This window comes from Xenopus laevis, chromosome 3L (genome assembly GCF_017654675.1).
Source record: "Xenopus laevis strain J_2021 chromosome 3L, Xenopus_laevis_v10.1, whole genome shotgun sequence".
Taxonomy (NCBI): domain Eukaryota; kingdom Metazoa; phylum Chordata; class Amphibia; order Anura; family Pipidae; genus Xenopus; species Xenopus laevis.
The window spans coordinates 29,771,964-29,792,828 of record NC_054375.1 but is presented as its reverse complement, the minus strand read 5'-3'; the positions used below and the strand labels follow the sequence as shown (position 1 = coordinate 29,792,828).

Sequence of the window (20,865 nt, the reverse complement as noted above, 5' to 3'; positions counted from 1 at the left end):
AAATATTTTTTTTAGTAGATATAAGGAATGGAGATCCAGATTACAAGTTTGGATCTGATCCAGATTACTTGGATCTGCAAGTTTGGTCGCGGCGGTGTCCAATTTTGGTGCACCGGTGTCCAATTTGGGGCGTCCAATTCAGCGCGCCTCGTTTTTGTGCACTGTGCTCGGCGGCATAGTGAGGGAGTGTCCGCGGCCCGCTTCTGGCCCGCAGCCCAATGTTTGGGAACCCCTGGACTAGATTAGGGAAATCCAGAAGGGTGATAACAAGAAAGCCAGATCGCATATGAATTATCAAAAGCCAAGTCAAACTCAGGCTTGGAAACAAAAACCTTGGCAAACCACAGAACCCTTGTGACCAGGTGAACAATAACTGCCCCAGGTGTTGCAGAAGGAAATGTTTACGCTGACAAATCTTTCGTTTTGGTTTGATGCTGAAAACCAATTGTAAATGTTATGTTTACTGTGCTGAGGTCTCATTAGTCCATGAAAACATATAAAAGTTATACCTGTAACTGATTCAATTTGCAGAGAAATGATAAGCAAAACAAATTCTGCTCAGATTTTAAAGTATGTCACGTTTAGGCTGACTTTTACTTCCATCAAACAAGACTGCATGGATTACAGCTTGCCCACTGTCTCCCATTAGAGGGGAATGGCTTCCAAACCAAAACTTGATAAAGAGGACCATATAACACAATACCCCTTAATATACCCATCACAGTTACCTGTTTCTTCAAAAGGTATGAATAAATGCCATTTTCTATGCTGAAATGCAGCAGTTCTTCTCTTTCTGCATCATTTAAAATCATGGCAGAGAAGGACGGACTAAACACTGATGTTACAAATTGTAACAACTACTCCACAGCTCACAGACATCATGCAAGAACTACATAACCTACAATGCATTGCACTGTGATGTTCCTTTCCTTATTGAAATCATGTGTGAGGGGACTTGTGGGGTTTGGAGGAGGCAGGCGTTTCGTAATTTGGATTGCCATACATTTCTGAAACTTTGAATTTTTATGGTCAAGGTTTTTAAGGAGAAAAACTTTTTTGTGGAAAAACATCGAATTTTAGATTATTATACCACAAAGCTAGGGTTGCTATCTGGCATTTTACTGGTTGGGCCGGTATTACAAATTTACTGGCAATGTGGCTGCCGGTAAATTTGTAATACCCCTAACAAAAGCCCTTTGGCCCCGCACCTAACCTCTCAAAACATACCTTTTACCTCCGCCCCTTTTTACCTCACAGTGTGACCCCTTTTACGTCGCGGCCCAACCTTTTGTTCCCGCCCCCACCACTGTCCGGTGGAAATTCTATTAAAAGGTAGCATCCCTACCCAAAGCTGCTAAAAATCCAAATCTGAAAACCTGTTAAGGTCATGTAGAAGTCAATGGCAGATGTCCCTGAAGATGTTTGACTTGGTAAACTGGCTGAATTATTCCATAAAGTTGGGGTTTTTGACCGATAATCTGAAAGAGTCGCGTGTAAATCGAACAATATGAATTGACGCTCAATTTTGTTTTGACACTTCATTTTTTTCACGGAAAATTATTGATAAATAAGTTCAATGCATGGAAGGGGGTTTGGCTGACTGTTATCATAAAAAACTATATAACAGGATGACTGGGGAACTGGCAGCTATGCTCTCAATCTCAGCGAAGCACCCCCGCTCCAGGTGTAGGATATATGCAAATCACAGAGAGAGCTGAGAGAAAGCAAACGAAGAGGCAGAACTTGCTGCTAAGTGCTCTTTATTGCACACAACATGTTTCGGGCCCAAAGCCCTTTATCAAGTGTACAAATCATTATGTGAACAGACTTTTTAAGGTGTAAAACAGGAAGTGAGATCATCAAACATCATATGTCAATCAAAAGTGGCATGGTATTCATGTCGTCATAATTTATGTTAATAAAAATATATAAAATACCTTTGTTATAGTTCAACCGTGATACAGTGCTTATGTCATCACAATACGTGCTCATAAAATCGATAAAATATAAAAATAGTACAAAAATAGTCCAAATGGTCTTTTGACTTCATTCCAAGGTTACGAAATTTATATAAGTATTGCACAAAGGTTGTATCTACATAGTGTTTCACTAAAGTGCTGGTATGCTAATGAACACAAAAGGAACTGCCCATTTCTAGGCCTACCACTAATACAACAAGATCACATGTCTATTTTACATAGAAGGATTACCCAATATTCTTACCACTAGTGTAACTATCTTGGGCTCAGTAATTCTGTTATCTGCAAGGAAAAATAGAATATAAGTTTTAAGGGAGAATACATTACAAATGTATCAAAAAGGACGTCTCAATGGGCTGTAAAAAAGTTAAAAAGTTATCAGTCATCGTATACACAAAATAGAGATAAGGGATGTTACAATGTAGTTATAAGAAACATTTGACACTCCAGCTATCATTCATGCCTTTTGGATAGAGAGTATCCAGTTTTTTAATCCAGCATACATTGGTCAAACCATAAGAGCAGTTAAGACACGCATAAAGGAACATAAAGGGAATATAAGGAATTTTAAAAAAGGAGCAGCCACCGACACAACAGTATCTAGACATTTTAATACTGCCAACCATAATCAGTCCCAGCTAAGATGGGCTATACTTGAAGTTGTTAACCCAATGCAAAGAGGAGGCAATCAGAGGAAAAAATTGTCACAGAGGGAGGCATACTGGATTAAAAAACTGGATACTCTCTATCCAAAAGGCATGAATGATAGCTGGAGTGTCAAATGTTTCTTATAACTACATTGTAACATCCCTTATCTCTATTTTGTGTATACGATGACTGATAACTTTTTAACTTTTTTACAGCCCATTGAGACGTCCTTTTTGATACATTTGTAATGTATTCTCCCTTAAAACTTATATTCTATTTTTCCTTGCAGATAACAGAATTACTGAGCCCAAGATAGTTACACTAGTGGTAAGAATATTGGGTAATCCTTCTATGTAAAATAGACATGTGATCTTGTTGTATTAGTGGTAGGCCTAGAAATGGGCAGTTCCTTTTGTGTTCATTAGCATACCAGCACTTTAGTGAAACACTATGTAGATACAACCTTTGTGCAATACTTATATAAATTTCGTAACCTTGGAATGAAGTCAAAAGACCATTTGGACTATTTTTGTACTATTTTTATATTTTATCGATTTTATGAGCACGTATTGTGATGACATAAGCACTGTATCACGGTTGAACTATAACAAAGGTATTTTATATATTTTTATTAACATAAATTATGACGACATGAATACCATGCCACTTTTGATTGACATATGATGTTTGATGATCTCACTTCCTGTTTTACACCTTAAAAAGTCTGTTCACATAATGATTTGTACACTTGATAAAGGGCTTTGGGCCCGAAACATGTTGTGTGCAATAAAGAGCACTTAGCAGCAAGTTCTGCCTCTTCGTTTGCTTTCTCTCAGCTCTCTCTGTGATTTGCATATATCATAAAAAACTAAGATTAATTTTAATAATTAAAGGAGAAGGAAAGGTAATTTTTATTACCTATCTTTAACTGTTGCCTGATCGCACCCCTCCTGAACCGCTATAGTGTCACCAGCCAATTTGTTTTCCTGCACTTACACTGTGCCAGCAAAGTTTTTCCCCGTTACTGAGTTTACAGCCGCCATGTTGGCCATGTACGCGTCACATCCTTCATCTCCTTGTTAAAAGTTCGCATGCACGAAATTGATTCCTCCTCACGTCATGTGTGCAACGTCACCCACACACCACCTGACCTGCTTAGCATCGATAGAGTTGAGAAACTCGCCTCAGGCGGCAGCACCCCACATGAAAAAAATGCTGCTCCTGGTAACTAACAGCCGAATTTCCTTTTTTCAACCTGGAAATTCGGCTCTTGAATTGCGCTCTCTGCACTAGTGCCGTGTGAGTGCCGTGTGAGTGCCGTGGGGAGGGGGGGCGGCAGAACAAAGCCAAAGCCTCAGCCTCAGAGGGGGAAACATGTCTTCCTACTCCAAGATGGCAACAGACCAGTCCCTGAATCACACCTTCAACTCCTGTCAGTAAAAGGATAGTTTTGTACAAATTTTGAAAGGACATAAGGCCTACAACAGGTATGGGATCTGTTATCCGTAAACCCGTTATCCAGAAAGCACTGAATCATGGGAAAGCCGTCTCCCATAGACACCATTTTATCCAAACAATTCAAATTTTTAAAAAAGATTTCCTTTTACTCTGTAATAATAATAATAAAATAATAATAATAATAAAACAACAGTGCCGTGTACTTGATTCAAACTAAGATCTAATGAATCCTTAGTGAAGGCAAAACAAATCTACTGGATTTATTTCATGTTCAAATGATTTTTTAGTAGACTTAAGGTATAAAGATCCAGTTTACAGAAAGATCCATTATCCAGAAAACCCCAGGTCCCAAGCATTCTGGTTCACAGGTCCCGAACCTGTATAATGAATAGTATGAAAAGGGCAGATGTCTTTTTTTACTATTAATCAAATGTATTTGCAGCATTGGTGACTTGCGGATGAAGGTGGGCCCCGATATAGGTTGTCTATATAAAGTACAGGTATGGGGCCTGTTATCCAGAATGCTTGGGACCTGGGCTTTTCCAGACAATGGATCTTTCCGTAATTTGGATCTTCATACCTTAAATCTACTAGAAAATCATATAAACATTAAATAAACCCAATAGGCTGGTTTTGCCTCCAATAAGGATTAATGATATCTTAGTTTGGATCAAATACAAGGTACTGTTTTATTACAAAACAAAAGGAAATACATTTTAAAAATATGGATTATTTGGATGAAATGGAGACTATGAGAAATGGCCTTTCCGTGATTTGGAGTTTTCTGGATAATGGGATTCAAGATCCCATGCCTGGCATATGAGGCATAGTGGACATTTTGCTTCAGCCAACAAGAAGGACTGCAAATAGCTACCCTCAGGATAATCCCACAGAGGCCACTAGACTGCCCAGAACCATCTCCAGGGTTAAGAGGAGAGTCCAAGCAGGACATCTTTGTTGCTGCATCTTTTTCATTCAATAAACTGCTACTACATATACTGTAGATCTATAATATTAAAGGTTGCTTAACGAGTAAGAAACTAAATGCTATTATAACAGAAACAAAAGGGACATTCTGGGGTCTATTTACGAAAATCCGAATTTATCTCAAATTTTATTTTAAAGAAACTATGACCAAAATCCCATGCTCGATTTGACCTTATTTATTAATGAAATAACCCAAATTGATCAGAACTTGATAATTGCTCAAATTTTTTGCCCTTTTTTCCTCAAAATCGCTAGATTTTCATATTTTTGGGCTAACCTAGCACAAATCATGATAACTTCAAACTGAGATGGCGGGTTTTCAGCATCAGGTTATAATAAATCTCCAAAAACTATAGTTTTTTTCCACCAAAAATTCAAGTTTATGTGCCAAAAAGCCCGACCTGAGAAATTTAGAAGAGAGGTTTAGTAAATAACCCCTGTGTGTTCACAGGCTTCCTTTTAAAACCTGGGGTACTACCGTTTTAATCTACATTAGGTACTATATTGGGGTTTTTTTGCTGATGTTGTCTTGGGAGGTTCTTATTGTATTTGTTTTTCTTTGCCTAAATATTTTATTGCTGTGTAATTCCAGCATCAGAATGAAGGAGTAATAACAGTTCCTGTAAACACAACATATTAAGCAGCAATTAAAACAGACCAGTTGGGCATCTCCATTCCCATTGGCTAATTGGGGTTAAGCAGAGGCAAATCTTTAGATCTAAGCAGCTAATCAGGGAATGTATAGCCCTTGTTGTCAGGCTTTTCTGCCAAAAATCCTTTCCATTTTGGGAAGAGAGGAGAGGAATGCATTCCATACACTTGTCTTCCTCTTCAGATGCAAAACAAGTGGACATATGGCTCATCTCCATCTTTGGGGGAGGTTTGGTCTGAAGTCGTCCCAAAGATTCAGATTGTATGACAAATCACGTTCTAGACTATCATCACAAGCGAAAAGACTTGAACCATTTGCATCATTAGCCTCAGACAACAGCTTTATTAGCTTGAATAGGAGGCTTGCAGCCCTGCTCGCTCAACCACTGACCTCTCCTTCTCAATTTCCCCATTGTTTACGTATTGCAAGTTATTGCTGTCTAAACCATATGCTTTCTTTTGGAATTTCAAAAAGGCCTTGTATATACACATATATATATTTTTTTCAAAAAGCATTATATAAAACATTATATATATATTTAAGTTTTAATTTCAAACATTGTTACTAAATTATCTACTGAATCGAAGAAAATATGTTAAAATATTTACATATCTGTTAAACATACATTTCACTCAGTTAATTGAAACCTGTCAATACATAACCGACAGATACCTATTTTTAGGTTTTGCACTCACACAATAGAATAATACAATTGTGAAATAGATAGAGACAGAATGATAGATTCTATAGATGATAGAAAGAGATAGATGGATGGATGGATGGATGAATGGATAGATGATAGATAGATAGATAGATAGAGAGATAGATAGATAGATAGATAGATAGATAGATAGATAGATGATAGGTAGGTAGACAGATAGATTCTGAAGATGTTAGATAAATAGAAAGATTATAGAAAAAATTATTGATAGATCTGATAGATAGATCTCGATAGATAGATAGATAGATAGATAGATAGATAGATAGATAGATAGATTTTGTCAATACTAGAGAGATTGACAGGTTATAGAAAAAATGATTGCTTAAACTATACAGACATTGATAGATTTTATATGGATAGTTAATAGATGACAGACTATCTATATAATATATGTCCCTGGAACAGAATAAAAAACTTTATTTTGTTCAGCCGCATGCATCTCATTACTGCTAATGATTAGACCGTCCATTTAGCAATAACCCTAGCCAGTAAAGCAATTAACAAGAGCCATTGCTAATAATGTGTGAATTGATTGTGAAGTTCAGTGACAACGGAATGATGAAGAGAAGGGCAGCCGTGGGGTTTTGCTGGCTGAACAAGACCCAAAGATCAAGATGGCACAGAACAACACAAAAACACAAATCTCTTGTGCTTTTAAGAGGGGAGTTTGTTGCAGGCACTGTGGCATTAGGACAGAAGGAGTGAAAGACCAGTGCCTAAAGCCTGAACAGCTACAAAGGGATTGCTTTCCATAGCCGGGGCCACTCTGTTTGGCTTTTCCCTTTAGCTGAGATGAAGGGGCAGCTCTCAGAGTGTGGAGAGCTGTATTGTCGCACAATTGAACCAATGAAGTAAAGAATTCATTATCATTTACAAATAATGCTCCTATTTTTTCCCCCGCTCCATTTTTCTACTTTAAGGTCAGTAATAAGGAATAAAAGGAGTAAGGGAGGAAAAAACACTCTTGTGGTTTTCTGTATTCTACATTAGCGAGGGAAGGGATTATGCCGAGGATTAACATTTTAAACTCCTACCAGACTTTCTGACTCAAAGATCCTTGCTCGGTAATCGTATTACTGGGCTCGGGATTATTGGTTTAGCACATGCAAAACTGAATTTAAAATCAAATTAAAGAAAGTTGCCTCTTCTTCTCCCCTGGCTGCCAACACAAGGAGATATTATTTTTTTTTTCTTTCTTTGTCAACGCCCCTGTGTTGAGTCTCACAATAAAAAGGCAGGCTGCAGAGCTTTCTTTTCTCTTCTCAAAAGCTGTGCCTAATTCTTGGTAATGTATCCCATATTAAATGTTCTTTAAGTAAGAATGAACAGGACTGAAGCACCTGCTATGCAAATGCCCTCAAGTCCGGCCCTGTTTGCCGGGACTTTCTTTAGAGAAATGAAATGCAAGCTATGTGCATTCACCCTGCCATAAATGCAGCAACTAATTCTTTTATTTTCCTGCCACTATGTAAAGGCAAAGTAAGACCTGACAGATTGCTAAACGCTGCCCATAAAGAAATTCTGATGTTTCGGTTCCTTTTTCAATGGCCCATAGGGGAGCTTTGGTTCTGCACACAAAAAAAAAAAAAAAAACTTATCCAAATTGCAGTCTCTCTGCACTTGGCATGTGGCAGCAGTCACACATCGTTAAAGTTAAAATTGTTTGCCTTGACAAAATTACTTTATGGGAGTGAAGACACAACTGGAACGATTGCCTAAGGTCTTTTATACCTTATTTAAAACAGACGCTCCATTTACCTAATGATAGTTGATGCTCAGACTGCCTCAGGTCTGGAAAGAATTGGTAGGCATGTTTAGAAATTAGAAATAAATTTACTGTAAATGTATATATATAATGATGGTGATCTTCTGTAGATCGAAACGCGCAGATACAATGGACGAATAAAACTCTTTTTATTATAATACCTAAACCTGTTGATTTGGCGTGAGTGCTTTCTTCAATGGAAATATATATATATACATGGTGATCAATGTATAGATACATTTTATTATTGTTGTATATTGGAAGGTTGTCAATGAGGCCAGCTTAGACAAGGATGATCCATGGACATTTAAGTGGATCCAGTAGTCAGACACATTTCTAAGAACCATGCTTCTTGCAAATGGATAACATGGATTAACTGTGTTTCGACTTTGCAGAACGTTCCATTGTGTCACGTGGCTCTCTTTATAGATGTGCAATTCCATCTCGTGAACGTCTAATCCTATGACAAGGTCTCCTTGGAGAACCATTTCCAACCCCCCCCCCCCCAAACCAACTTATAGCAACCAAGGAAGCCAGACAAGAGGACTTTAGTCTAATGAAACCCCCCTGCATTTACCAATATTTCCTAAAACACAATCTTGTAAAAATTTTATGTTTTATTACTTTATGGGGGTAATAAGGTTAAATTGCCCTTCCAGTCCAGGCAAATTGAGATTAGGACAGGGTGCCATGTCAAATTCAACGTTTTCTTAGGCTCCTGTTAAATCATTTATAAGGATGATTATACTGTTTACTGGGAGTCTTTGGTTTTAAAAACTTGAAGAGTAAATATAAAATATAGAACATATGATAGAAAGCTATAGAGATAGATAGATGATAGATAGATAGATAGATAGATAGATAGATAGATAGATAGATAGATAGAGAGATAGATAGAGAGATAGATGATAGAGAGATAGATGATAGAGAGATAGATGACAGATAGACAATAGATAAAGATAGATAGATAGATAGATAGATAGATAGATAGATAGATAGATAGATAGATAGATAGATAGATAGATAAAGATAGATAGATGACAGATAGACAATAGATAGACGATAGATAGATAGATAGATAGATAGATAGATAGATAGATAGATAGATGACAGAGACAATAGATAGAGATAGATAGATAGATAGATAGATAGATGACAGAGACAATAGATAGAGATAGATAGATAGATAGATAGATAGATAGATAGATGATAGATAGATGATAGATAGATGATAGATAGATAGATAGATAGATAGATAGATAGATAGATAGATAGATAGATAGATAAATAAAAAATAGATAGATGGATGTATGAGGGCAGATTGTGATTCTATGGTCCCAGTACAGAAAGACCTGGATGCCCAGACAGATAATGTACAGCACTAAGTGCCCGAAGAGAAAAAGCAAGTTATGGGTGAAGGTAGGATGAGACAGACGTAGCTTTATTTGCTCTTGCTGTGAATGTTTGAATAAGAATAAAGGAAGGGGACTGTAACAAGGAAAAAGAATGGCCAAGACAAAAGATTTCTAGAAAAGGCTTTGGAAAGAAGACAAGGCAAGTGAAACAGAATGGAGAGAAAAAAGGCCATTTACAATGGGACAATGCATGTACTAATCGCTTTGATATATTATACAAACCAAAGGACCCACAACATTGTGTAATTATTTATAAATGACTTCTCCACTCCTGCGCATAATACAGGCGAAAGAATGAAACTGCAGGCTCCTCGCTAAACTATTCCTAAATGGGGCCGGTTCAAAAGGCTCAGGAAGGGCCCTGAAATAAATAATTAATGGTGGATTTTATGGTTGTCTCATTAAAACATTTTAATTGCAGCAAATAAAAAAAAAAAACATCTGCAGCCTGGAAGATCTATGAGTGTATTGGTGTCCAAATGAGAATGACGCAAGCATCACTTCTGTAGCTGGTATAAAGCAATATGACAATATTATGATGATAGCAGTAATCCGGGACAGTGATGTTTAGCAACTTGTATTACTTTATACCCAGTAGGGAACATTCAGTAGGTACCCAGTAGGGACTTAGCAAAAGCTTTGCATGTCATGGAAGCTTAAAAAAAGGAACCTTTGTAGCCTCGAGCAGTTGATCTGTAAACTGACTCCAAATCTTAATCATGGGGGTAATATTTCCCCTGGGAGGGCACCTTCTGTCCAGCAATACCTTCTCCAAAGCAGTGATTTACAAGAAGCCTGGTTGGACTGCATGTATCAGGTGACAGACCACGAGGGGAGCATTATGGTCATGTTTTAAACGGAACCTGACCCAAGCTGCAGTGTGACAATATATATGTTTGTGGATGTTTCATTGTATGCAGCCTATTTATCAATACTGAACTATATCTCCCTGCACCCCCACAGCAACCCTGCCCATAACAAACATATAACAAGCTTATTCTGCTGCCGCAAAGTTGAAACCAAGAAGACTCCCTGGCTCCTGCCCTTACATTTTTGCAATGAAAATGTGCTTTGAAAAATTATTTACTTACAGACCGAATGCTGTTCACGCTGATTTTTTAATTTTTAAAGGCAGCTGATCTGGAAAATATTGTTACAAATAGACAAATAGAAAAGTGGTGTATTGTTGGTCACACAAACAGAAAGACCCGAATTACTGAAAGGCGTCTCCCATAGACTCCATTATAATCAAATACTCTAAATATTTAAAAATGATTATCTTTTTCTCTGTATTAATAAAACAGTAGTTTGTACTTGATCCCATGCATACTGTATCTTTTCCTGGCCAAGGAAGGAGGTCGGGGCAGTGACCGGGGTAAGGGAGGGAGGTAAGGAGAATGGCAGTGCAGGGATTGGGTCTGGGATGGAGTGGCCCAAAAAAGACAGAGCCCACCGGCAGGGCCTGAACTAGGGGTAGGCAGAGTAGGCACCTGCCTAGGGCACAAAGCTGAGGGGGCTCCAGGCATGTACCTGCTCTGTCACCTACCCCGTGTCCGCTCCCGTCTCTCCCCGACTGCCACTGGTGTCTTCCGTGTAAATGCGTTTCTGCATGCGCGCACACATTTCGCACATGCGCGCTGGAGCGAAGTTTCGCGCATGCGTGTGGAGCAAAGTTTCGCGCATGTGCAGTCAAGCGCGCACTGAGACGGCGCCGTGGCCTCAATGTGGCTCACGGTTGGTGATCCGATCTAATTCATTCCATCTAGACGGGTTTTTATTATTAGGTTTTAATGCAGCCAGTATATTTTGCAGCATTGTACAGGGAAAGTTTAATCATTGACATCACGCTTTGTGTCAGAAATTAAATTTCAACACCACGAAAATTCATTTAGCTCCCTGATTACAATTGCACAGACAGGCAGCAAAGCTAACTGCAACCCCACTGTGCCACCCTCACCCTGTGCAATATTATTTGTGGCAAAGACCCATGAATTATATTGATCACAGCTGTTTATTGTTATGCAGAGGAATTTATTATTTTTGTCCCCTCTTGCATCAACCGGAGCAGTCTATGTTGTGAGCTTGAAATTATTTCATTTCTATCTAGTACCTGTTGCTTTTAAAAGCAGCCTTGCATTGGCCAATCCTCTGCAATACTTGCCCAAATGGATGGATACTGTATGAGTGATCACACACAGGCATGATTCAGGCCACTAACCTCAACAATTACAACTGCAGCCTCTAGTTTATAGTTCCAATAATATCTATACATTTTCACCCTACTGTATATCTCACCCTAGCTTTCCTTCAAGCTAGGCTAGGAAAGTAAATTGTCAACCCTCTCATGGGGGTCGACACCTCAGTTTAAAGGGCAAGTCAACCCCAAAATAAAAATGTATTATAGTAAAAGAAAACATAATTCTAAGCAACTTTCCAATATACATTTATTAAGAATTGTCAGTGCTTTTAAAGTAATTTGTGAAAGCAATTGCTACTGAAAGCAGCATTTGCTTAACTACTGGTTGTTACTTTTTAAACAATGTTGCAAAAGTCTTGGTCCCCCAGCAAAGACAGGTCTGTTAATCAGCTGACTTGTCTTACATTGTATCAACAGTCCGAGCAATCAGAATAGAGAATAGAAAGGGACAGACAAACACTGCTTTCAATAGCAATGAATATAAAATTACTTAAAAACTAGAGAAAATTTGTAATGACTATATATGGCATAGTCGTTCAGAATTTCTTTTTTTTTTTTAATCTGGCAAAAAAATATTTTCATCCTACAATAATTCAGCAGGGTGGGAAAGACCAGTATAGAATCACTGGAAAAAATTAAACTCTGGAACCACTAAAAGTAAAAATTACAATTGCAGACCGCTATGATACTGAACTGAGCTTTTCAGTGGACTACAGAGTGCAGGTCTATGGGTATGTTATAGTGATAATATAATATGGATATGTTCCTTGGTTCCTTTTGTCTGGAAATGCAGAATTTTGCAAAACAGCCTACATTTTAATGTATTGTAAATAGTGATGGACAAATAAATCCTCCAGGAATGGATCTGCACCGAATTTCCACGTTTTGCCGGCTGCGGCAACTTTTCCGAAACTGCGGCGAAAATATGTCTGGAAAGTCCATCGCAACAAAATTGCTGCATGTCAAAATTATTAGGACACCCATTGACTTTAATGCATTTGGACAAAATAGTTGTGCGTATTAAAACTGACGTGCGTCAAAATTATTGACTTCATTGTTGACTTCAATGCGTTTTGCAAATTTTCGTCATTTTCTAATTATTCGGCTTCGGGAAACGGGACAGATTTGCCCGTCACTAACTGTAAATGTACTCAGATTACATGAAAGTAGTTTAGTTCATGCTAGTAGAAGACCACATGGGACTCTTTAGATTAAGTTAGTACAACAGCAGCAAACCCTAAAGGTGGCCATTCACGTAGAGATCCACTCGTTTGGCAATTTTGCCAAACTAGCGGATCTCTCCTCGATATGCCCACATTGAGTTGGGCGATAGACTGATCCGATTGTGGGCCCTAGGGCCCAACAATTGGATCATAATACAGCCAATACGAGCGGTCGGATCGCATCAACGAACAGATGCGACCAAGATCCGACACAGGTCAATAAGCTGCCAACTTACGTCTGTCTGCAGCTTTTATCGGCCGCTGTATCACCAGCTTTATACTCTATACTACTATTTCTGCTGCTCTTACTTGTTCTATTACTTCTAATAAATTTTGGTGGGTTATAGGCAAAGCCCCTGCAATCCTTTTGCTGTGATCCAGTTCCGCCATTTAGAGAAGGAAATGCAATTGGCAGTTTAGCACCTGTTTTCTACTTGATAGGGGCAGCAAGTGGGATACAATGAAACAAATAATGTAACTACGGTACTATCCCTGTTTTAGGGGAAAGAAAGGGAGGAGTGATGATGTGTGAGATGGGTATTACTAGCTCGGCAAAGAGGGTAAAGTGTAAGTACAGAGATAAGGAAGGGTGAAAAATAGAGAAAATGAAAAGTGAGACAAACATTTAAGAAAAGCTAATTTCTGTAAGTTTTTCCCCCAAAACAGCCCCCCCCCCTTTTTTTTTCTGGAACGTGCCTGCAGCTTTCAGGCTAATCACTTTGTTCCTTTTCTTTTTTTTAACTTTTCTATCACTCCTTTTAATGGACTAATGAAGCTCAAACAAGTGTCCGGAGTAGCTGAAGGGCCTGCTCACATGTCCCAGGTCGGATCCCCGCATGTGACTGGCTGCCTGTAATGATAGGCACACTCCTGGGGGAGAAGAAGGGACAGGGATAACATAAATTATGCAGATGGGAGTGAGCGAAGCACAAGGCAGACCTGATGCCTTGATTCATTCATTCCTCAGCCCAGGAGGGGGGGGGCTATTGTTTTACACTGTATAGAGATAAAGAAGGATGAAAATTAGAGAAAAGTGAGAGACAGGAAAGAAAGACATATAAGTATAGCTAATTTCTGTAAGTTTTTCCCCCAAAACAGACCCCCCCCTTCCTTTTTTTTCTGGAATGTGCCTGAAGCTTTCAGGCTAATCACTTTGTTCCTTTTCTTTCCTCTTTTTTTTAAAAAAAAACTCCTTTTAATGGACTAATGAAGCTCAAACAAGTGTCCCGAGTAGCTGAGGGGCCTGCTCACATGTCCCAGGTCAGATCCCCGCGTGTGATTGGCTGCCTGTAATGATAGGCACACTCCGGGGGGAGAAGAAGGGACAGGGATAACATAAATTATGCAGATGGGAGTGAGCGAAGCACAAGGCAGACCTGATGCCTTCATTCATTCATTCATTCCTCAGCCCAGGGGGGGGTCGGGGAGCAGGAGGAGGGTGGGCTATTGTTTTACACTGTATATAAGGTGTCTGAGGCCAGTCGTGTGCCAAACTCGCTACTCACACGAGCTCATTGCACAGTTCACTCCAACTACAACAGCAGTCGTGTGTCCCTATTAAGGACAAGAGGATCTTAACTGCAACTATTCTCATGATGTAAGTACCTCACTCAAGACTTTTCTGTGTGACTTGACACTGATAGTCTGGCCCTTCTGCCTGTCTCCACTCCACTTTCCTCTTATGCTTCCATAAGATCTTTAAACTCATTATTCCATATTATATTCATAGATTTTTGCATATGTTGTATAGCAATGCATGGAGTAAGTCTTACATTTTGACCATATGTCTATTGCTACAATATGTCCCACCTGAGGCTCTTTAGCTGTTGCTGAACTACCATTCTCACTATCCAGCGTTGCTCTGTTTTGTCCTGGCGCTCTAACACTGCAGGGGCAGGTTTCTAACGACAATATCTTTATTTTTTTTAGAATGGCTTCCAACATGGAAAGAGTTTCGTCCGACTATGACACCTGCAGCCAGATGTCCTATTCCTCTTCAGATGATGAGGACTCCTTCAGCATGCAGTCTTCTTCTCCCTTCTCCTCTGGACACATGACATCCCCAGCCCAAACTCCTGAGAAGTGCCAGGAGGAGAAGGACACGAGGAAGAAGCGGGTGAGAAGTAAGGTGAAGAATGAGGCTGTTCTCCACACCATCAAAAAGACCAGGAGGGTGAAAGCCAATGATAGAGAGAGGAATCGTATGCACAATCTCAACTCGGCACTAGATGAGCTCAGAAGCATCTTGCCAAGCTTCCCTGATGACACTAAGCTGACCAAGATTGAGACTCTGCGCCTGGCCCATAACTACATTTGGGCGCTGTCTGAAACCTTGAGGTTGGCAGACCAGTGCAAAGAGAAGCCCCTCAAAGATCTGGGGCACCCTGCCTACTTAAATCCTGCTACCCCTCCCAGCCCTGGCAGTGATGCTGAGTCCTGGATGTCCTCTTCTTCTCCATCATCATCCTCATCCTTCTCAGTCTGCACTTCCAGCCCCAGCAGCCCAGCTATGTCTGAAGACTGTTATTATGGACACACAGACTCTCTGTTCTCACTCCACACCCTGCCACAAAACATGATCCAGCGTTCACACTGCTTTATGCAGTACCACTAGTACTGCAGTGTTCTGTTTCACATTAGCCTGCTTACCAAAACGCCATCTTTCTGGTGACTCCAAGCAGCAACCTAACTTTGCCTTAATTCAGACTGAACTTCCCATCAGCAAGGTGCAGAGGTGCTCACATCTTGTTGCCTTTTACCCAGAACCATTGTCAAGTCACTATTCAGTACTGTCAAATGTAAAACAGAATCTGGCACCAATAGTGTCCCCTTTCCTCTAAAGGTTTTGCCTTTTTGCACTTTCTTATACAATACCTTCTTTCTCGCTCTCCTTAAATCTGTCCCTCTTCAAGATGTCTGTAAAAGTGGCTTTTTTTCTGGACTGGGTGAAAAGTCAATTTTACAATTTGTAAAACTCTCACGAAGAAAAATGAGCATGACAATTTGCTTTTAGAGGCCCTGACAATACAATGAAAAGGTCTGAAAGGAAGACAAGGGATTGTCCTCATGCATTATTTATCCTGAGCCCAAGTGCTATAGAGCAGGACTCAACCCGGGCCTGACAGTCAGTTCTCAGACGTGAGAGAACTGACACGATTAATTTATTCGAAATTATTTCATTCATATGAAAATGTATTTTTTGTATATAAAGATTTTTTTTTATTCTATTATGGACGCATCATAATGTTTTGTATTTCCTATGTGCAAATAAAATTTTCTACATTTTTACAAATGCAGTGTTGTGGTTATGATCTTATTCTTTTTTAGGATTACTTATTATACAAGTATATTATTATATTATATAATTAGTATTATTATATTAGTATATTATAATAAGTACAATTATATTAGAATTATATTATATACTTATAGATTAATTAATCCATTATAATTATCTATGTATACAAATAAATTAATAAATACAGATAGATATGTAGATAGATAGATAGATAGATAGATAGATAGATAGATAGATAGATAGATAGAGCTGCACTTTATCATGTTTAACCCAATATGCTGCAGGGGATAGAGTGAGGAAGAGGAGCTCTGAGGCCTTCTACAGAATGGGCCCATCTGTTCAGCCAATTCTCCTTACAAGTTGGCTGGTGTGTATCACAATCATAAAAGCAAACCAATTAAAGTAGCACTTCTGGATCTGTACTTAAGGCTACCTGTTGAGGCACCTTCCCATTGGAGAATAGTGTTTTAATTCCTGTCGACCAAACATTATCCTGCAACAGATTTTCAAAGAAAGGGGATTAAATGGGTCGATAAAAGTGACAGTTGTGTTAGGAAGTAGAGTGACAGGTGGGTGCCTGGAGCACTCTTGTGAAAGCTATGCTGTAATACTCTGGCTGCTTTTTTTTTCTCTTTCTCTCTATAGAAAATTGGTAATTACTTTTTTTGTGTTTGCGTGTGTTTTATGTTCACCTTTTATTTTGCTTTATTCCTAAAATGACCAACCCGCCCAACAATAAATACACTAAAAAGGCAGAACTACTCCCAGGAAAGGTGAAATTCGGTGAATTCAATTACTATTTTAATGCATAAGGAACTATTCACACATATTTTTTTATTCTGTTGATGTACAGATGTCACAGATATTTCCATAGCCGTGATTTCTAGGGAACAAACCAATTTAAGCAACTAGCCCTTAAATATCCCTCACACAAATATATATAATATATAAATATATATTATATAATATAATATATATCCACATATCGCATACATGGTTCAGCACTCACAGGACTCTTGTAGAAAGTATGGAAAAGTTCGATATCACAAAGGTTAATACATAAGGGGTTATTTATTGAAGTCTGAATGCCAAAAAAAAAAATTTTTTTTTTCAACTAAAAAATACTCATTTTTAGTGGGAAAAAAACCCTAACATTTTTCAGAATTTATTAAACCCACAGGTTTGTCCGAATAAAAAAGTACTCCAACTCAACCGAATGGGAAAAGTCCTGAAGATATCCTTCTGCAATAATCGAAGAAACTCAGCGTCAAATCCAAAAAATTTTTATCATTCGAATTTTTCATGTTTTTTTCTGGAAAATGTATTTATAAATAAGGGGAATGTTATAGGGCAACCATTTTGAAAAAAAACAATAACAAAGTGGTATAAAGGTGATACGTTTATTGGCTACCTAAGATAATCAACAAGCTTTCAGAAGCTGGGGGTTTCTCTGATATATATATATACACACACACAACATTCATCTCATAGGTCAAATGACCAACAAAAAGGAATATCAATATTTGGTAGGAGTAGCTTTCAGAAAATACTGCAATATTTTCGGATTTTGATAACCCCAAAAATCTTGCAGTTAACTACTAACTAGCATTTACCCTTCTGTGTGATATTTGTTGAGAACCATAGAATATAGTCTGAACTGGAAAGTATATATATATATATATATATATATATATATATATATATATATATATATATATATATATATATATATATATATATATATATATATATATATATATATATATATATACTGTATATAAGAAATATAAGAGGGCAAATAATCTCAACCAGTAAATGGAGGATTCTTTTGTCCGGAGCTAAATGCGGAATTTAGAAATAAAAAAAGTTAACGGTTTCCTTGCACTTGGCACCCGATTCTGATCGAGATAAGAGCGAGTTTTCAGCCACACAGGAGGAAAGTGACATTCTCAGATGAAATGGTTTATAAAGCATCAGAGCGTATGCTTTCTCTCTCCCCCTAAGCTTCTCTCTCTATAGACTGAATGGTACCACACCCAGGGCATGCAATACGTTTTTATTTTTGTACTTTTTCATTATGTATGTGGTCTCCTGGAAGTGATTCACTTCTGTTCTCTGGCTCTGGGGCTTATCCCGTTTCAATAGCCGAGGGTAAATCCTCTATTTGTGAGGGCAGCGAGGGGTCCAGCCCATGGGGCTGTAGGTGCACGTGTCTGGGATACAGGCAGTGGCTTTACTTTTAAGCCCTTAGGAGGATCACACCATGAAACTAACTCCAGAAAAATACCCCCAGTTTCCTGCTAGAAGCCACAACTCAATCCAATTTCATCCCAACATCCCAGCTGTATGCAGACAAGTGCAGCTAAAAGTGAGGGGATTACTATGCAATTAGTTTGCCCATTGGCTAAAACAGATACCTATTCATATATACATTCAGATTGTTAGAAACATCTACTTAATTTATAGAAAATGTATTTTCTCCCCAGAAGTTTAGTAATACATAAATATAACATTTTCATTTGCAATTGCAATCGAAGGGAGCATTTGTTTATCTGCTTATGATTTCCAGTTCTGACTCAAACAAAGTAGCAGGTCTGTTAATCAGATGGCTTAGAGTAAAGGTGGCCATACACGGGACGATAAAAGCTACAGACAGACCAAGTCAGCAGCTTATTGGCCCGTGTATGGGGCTTCCCCGATTGAGATCTGGCCAAAAGTCAGCCAGATCTCGATCGGATAGGACTAAAAATCCCGTCGGATCGCGGCCGCATCTGTTCGTTGATGCGGTCCCGCGATCCGACCGCCCGTTCCCATTCGTTAAGATCTGATCGTTCGGCCTTAGGGCCCACGATCAGATCAGCCCGATGTTGCCCACCACAAGGTGGGCATATCGGAGAGAGATCCGCTCGTTTGGCGACATCGCCAAAGCGGATCTCTGCGTGTATTGCCACCTCTAGAAGCAGTAATGTAACAGTCGGTGAGGCTTAAGACAAGATACAGGTCTTTTAAGAGAAACTGACACCAGAAAATAATAGTTTTTTTATATCCATCATAACATGCTGTTTTTTTAATTTTGCTATAAAAGTATTTGCCTTATGCTTTTACATTACCTTTCTTACCCCCTTGTTCCTCTATGCTATATTTGTGAAACATTAGTCTATTAGCAATAAACTAGTTTAAGAAGAGACAGTCAGGTTGGTAAAACAGTCAAGTTTATGAACTTCAAGTAACAATAACTGATAAAAGGAGGAGTGAAAAACGATCAACATGACCTATAGGTAACTTTAAAAGCAGATTAATATTTTGAAAAGAAAATGTTTAATGTCGGTGTCACTTTAAATTGATATTGCTCACATTATGGATACTGATTGCACCTTGATTGATATTTGTCTGTATAGATGTAGTTGCCCCCCTAGTATAGCTGGGCTCTTGGAATTCCTGAATAAATAAAAATAACTTTAAATGAGCCGTGCCATTTATTTGTATATGTGCTTGGCAACAGTGTGTAAAATAAGGGCATTTGCTCAGATTTAGTGAAAATGAATGTCATTCCTAGCAGATTCTTTGAGTTTACCCACAGGCCAAGAATCTGCCTCTACAATTAGCGAGGGGCGAATATGATCCGTTTCACTTCACTGAAAAAATGTTTGTGAAACGGCGAACATTCTCAAAATGCATTGAAGTCAATGGGTGGGTTTTGCACAACTTTTCTTTTTTTGAACTATATATTCGATTTTATGGGATTTTTTAAAAAAAATGTAGGTCTTTGCAATCCAGAATGCAGTGAAAGACCTGCAGTTTTCCCATAAATATATCTGTATTCATTTGGGGAGGACCAGGGGCAGTACGTAGGCTTTATTCAGTTATTATATTCACAGCATCATATTCTATATCTCTTCTTATGTCTGTAAATAGGAGTAATCCCCCCCCCCATTCAGTCTGAGGAGTCCTGATTATTATAAAGACCAGCGCTGTGCAACTTATGACAAGCAGTGGGACAATTACATCTCATATAACGTGCTGTAGGACTGGATTAAATTAAAGCAATGTTGTATAGTCTATGGAGCCTCTGAGCAGACTATGTACCATAAATCCGGCCTGCAGGCCTCCAGTTGGGCAGCCCTGATATAGATCACAAAATTCAATGAATATTAAAATATACTTTTTAGAAACAATTTAGAATTTTCCCATTTTCATCATGTGCAAATACATTGAGGGTATACTGATGGCTCCTTAACCTTTCAGCATAGTATAAACCAGACTGTAAGGAATTTCTGCCACCTGGTCTTAAAAACACTGGACCATAATATATTGGAAGAAACTCTGATACTATCAGGGCCAAGCAATACAAGAAGCTGGGGTCTTAAGGGAGTCACTTATCAAACGCTTGTGAAAAACACAAGGACACAATATCTTCAGGAGCAATGGAGCAGCTCAGCTTGGCTTCAGTTGGAGAGTCACTGCTTAATGACTATGCTGTGTTTGCTCTAATTTTGCCATTTGAAGACGTTGATAAATGACT

The 20,865-nt window shown here is 38.6% G+C and overlaps 1 protein-coding gene and 1 long non-coding RNA gene across 2 annotated transcripts in view; one reads left to right on the top strand and one right to left on the bottom strand.

Annotated features, from left to right (window-relative positions):
- Positions 1-20,865, bottom strand: part of LOC121401433 — a 216,479-nt gene that overhangs the window by 20,641 nt on the left and 174,973 nt on the right. The gene's annotated exons all lie outside the window — the stretch shown is intronic.
- On the top strand, positions 14,539-16,337 carry neurog1.L (neurogenin 1 L homeolog). Its single transcript, XM_018252019.2, has 2 exons — positions 14,539-14,642; positions 14,975-16,337. Exons 1-2 carry the CDS (start codon positions 14,638-14,640, stop codon positions 15,657-15,659), a joined length of 690 nt encoding a protein of 229 aa, XP_018107508.1. The 5' UTR covers positions 14,539-14,637; the 3' UTR covers positions 15,660-16,337.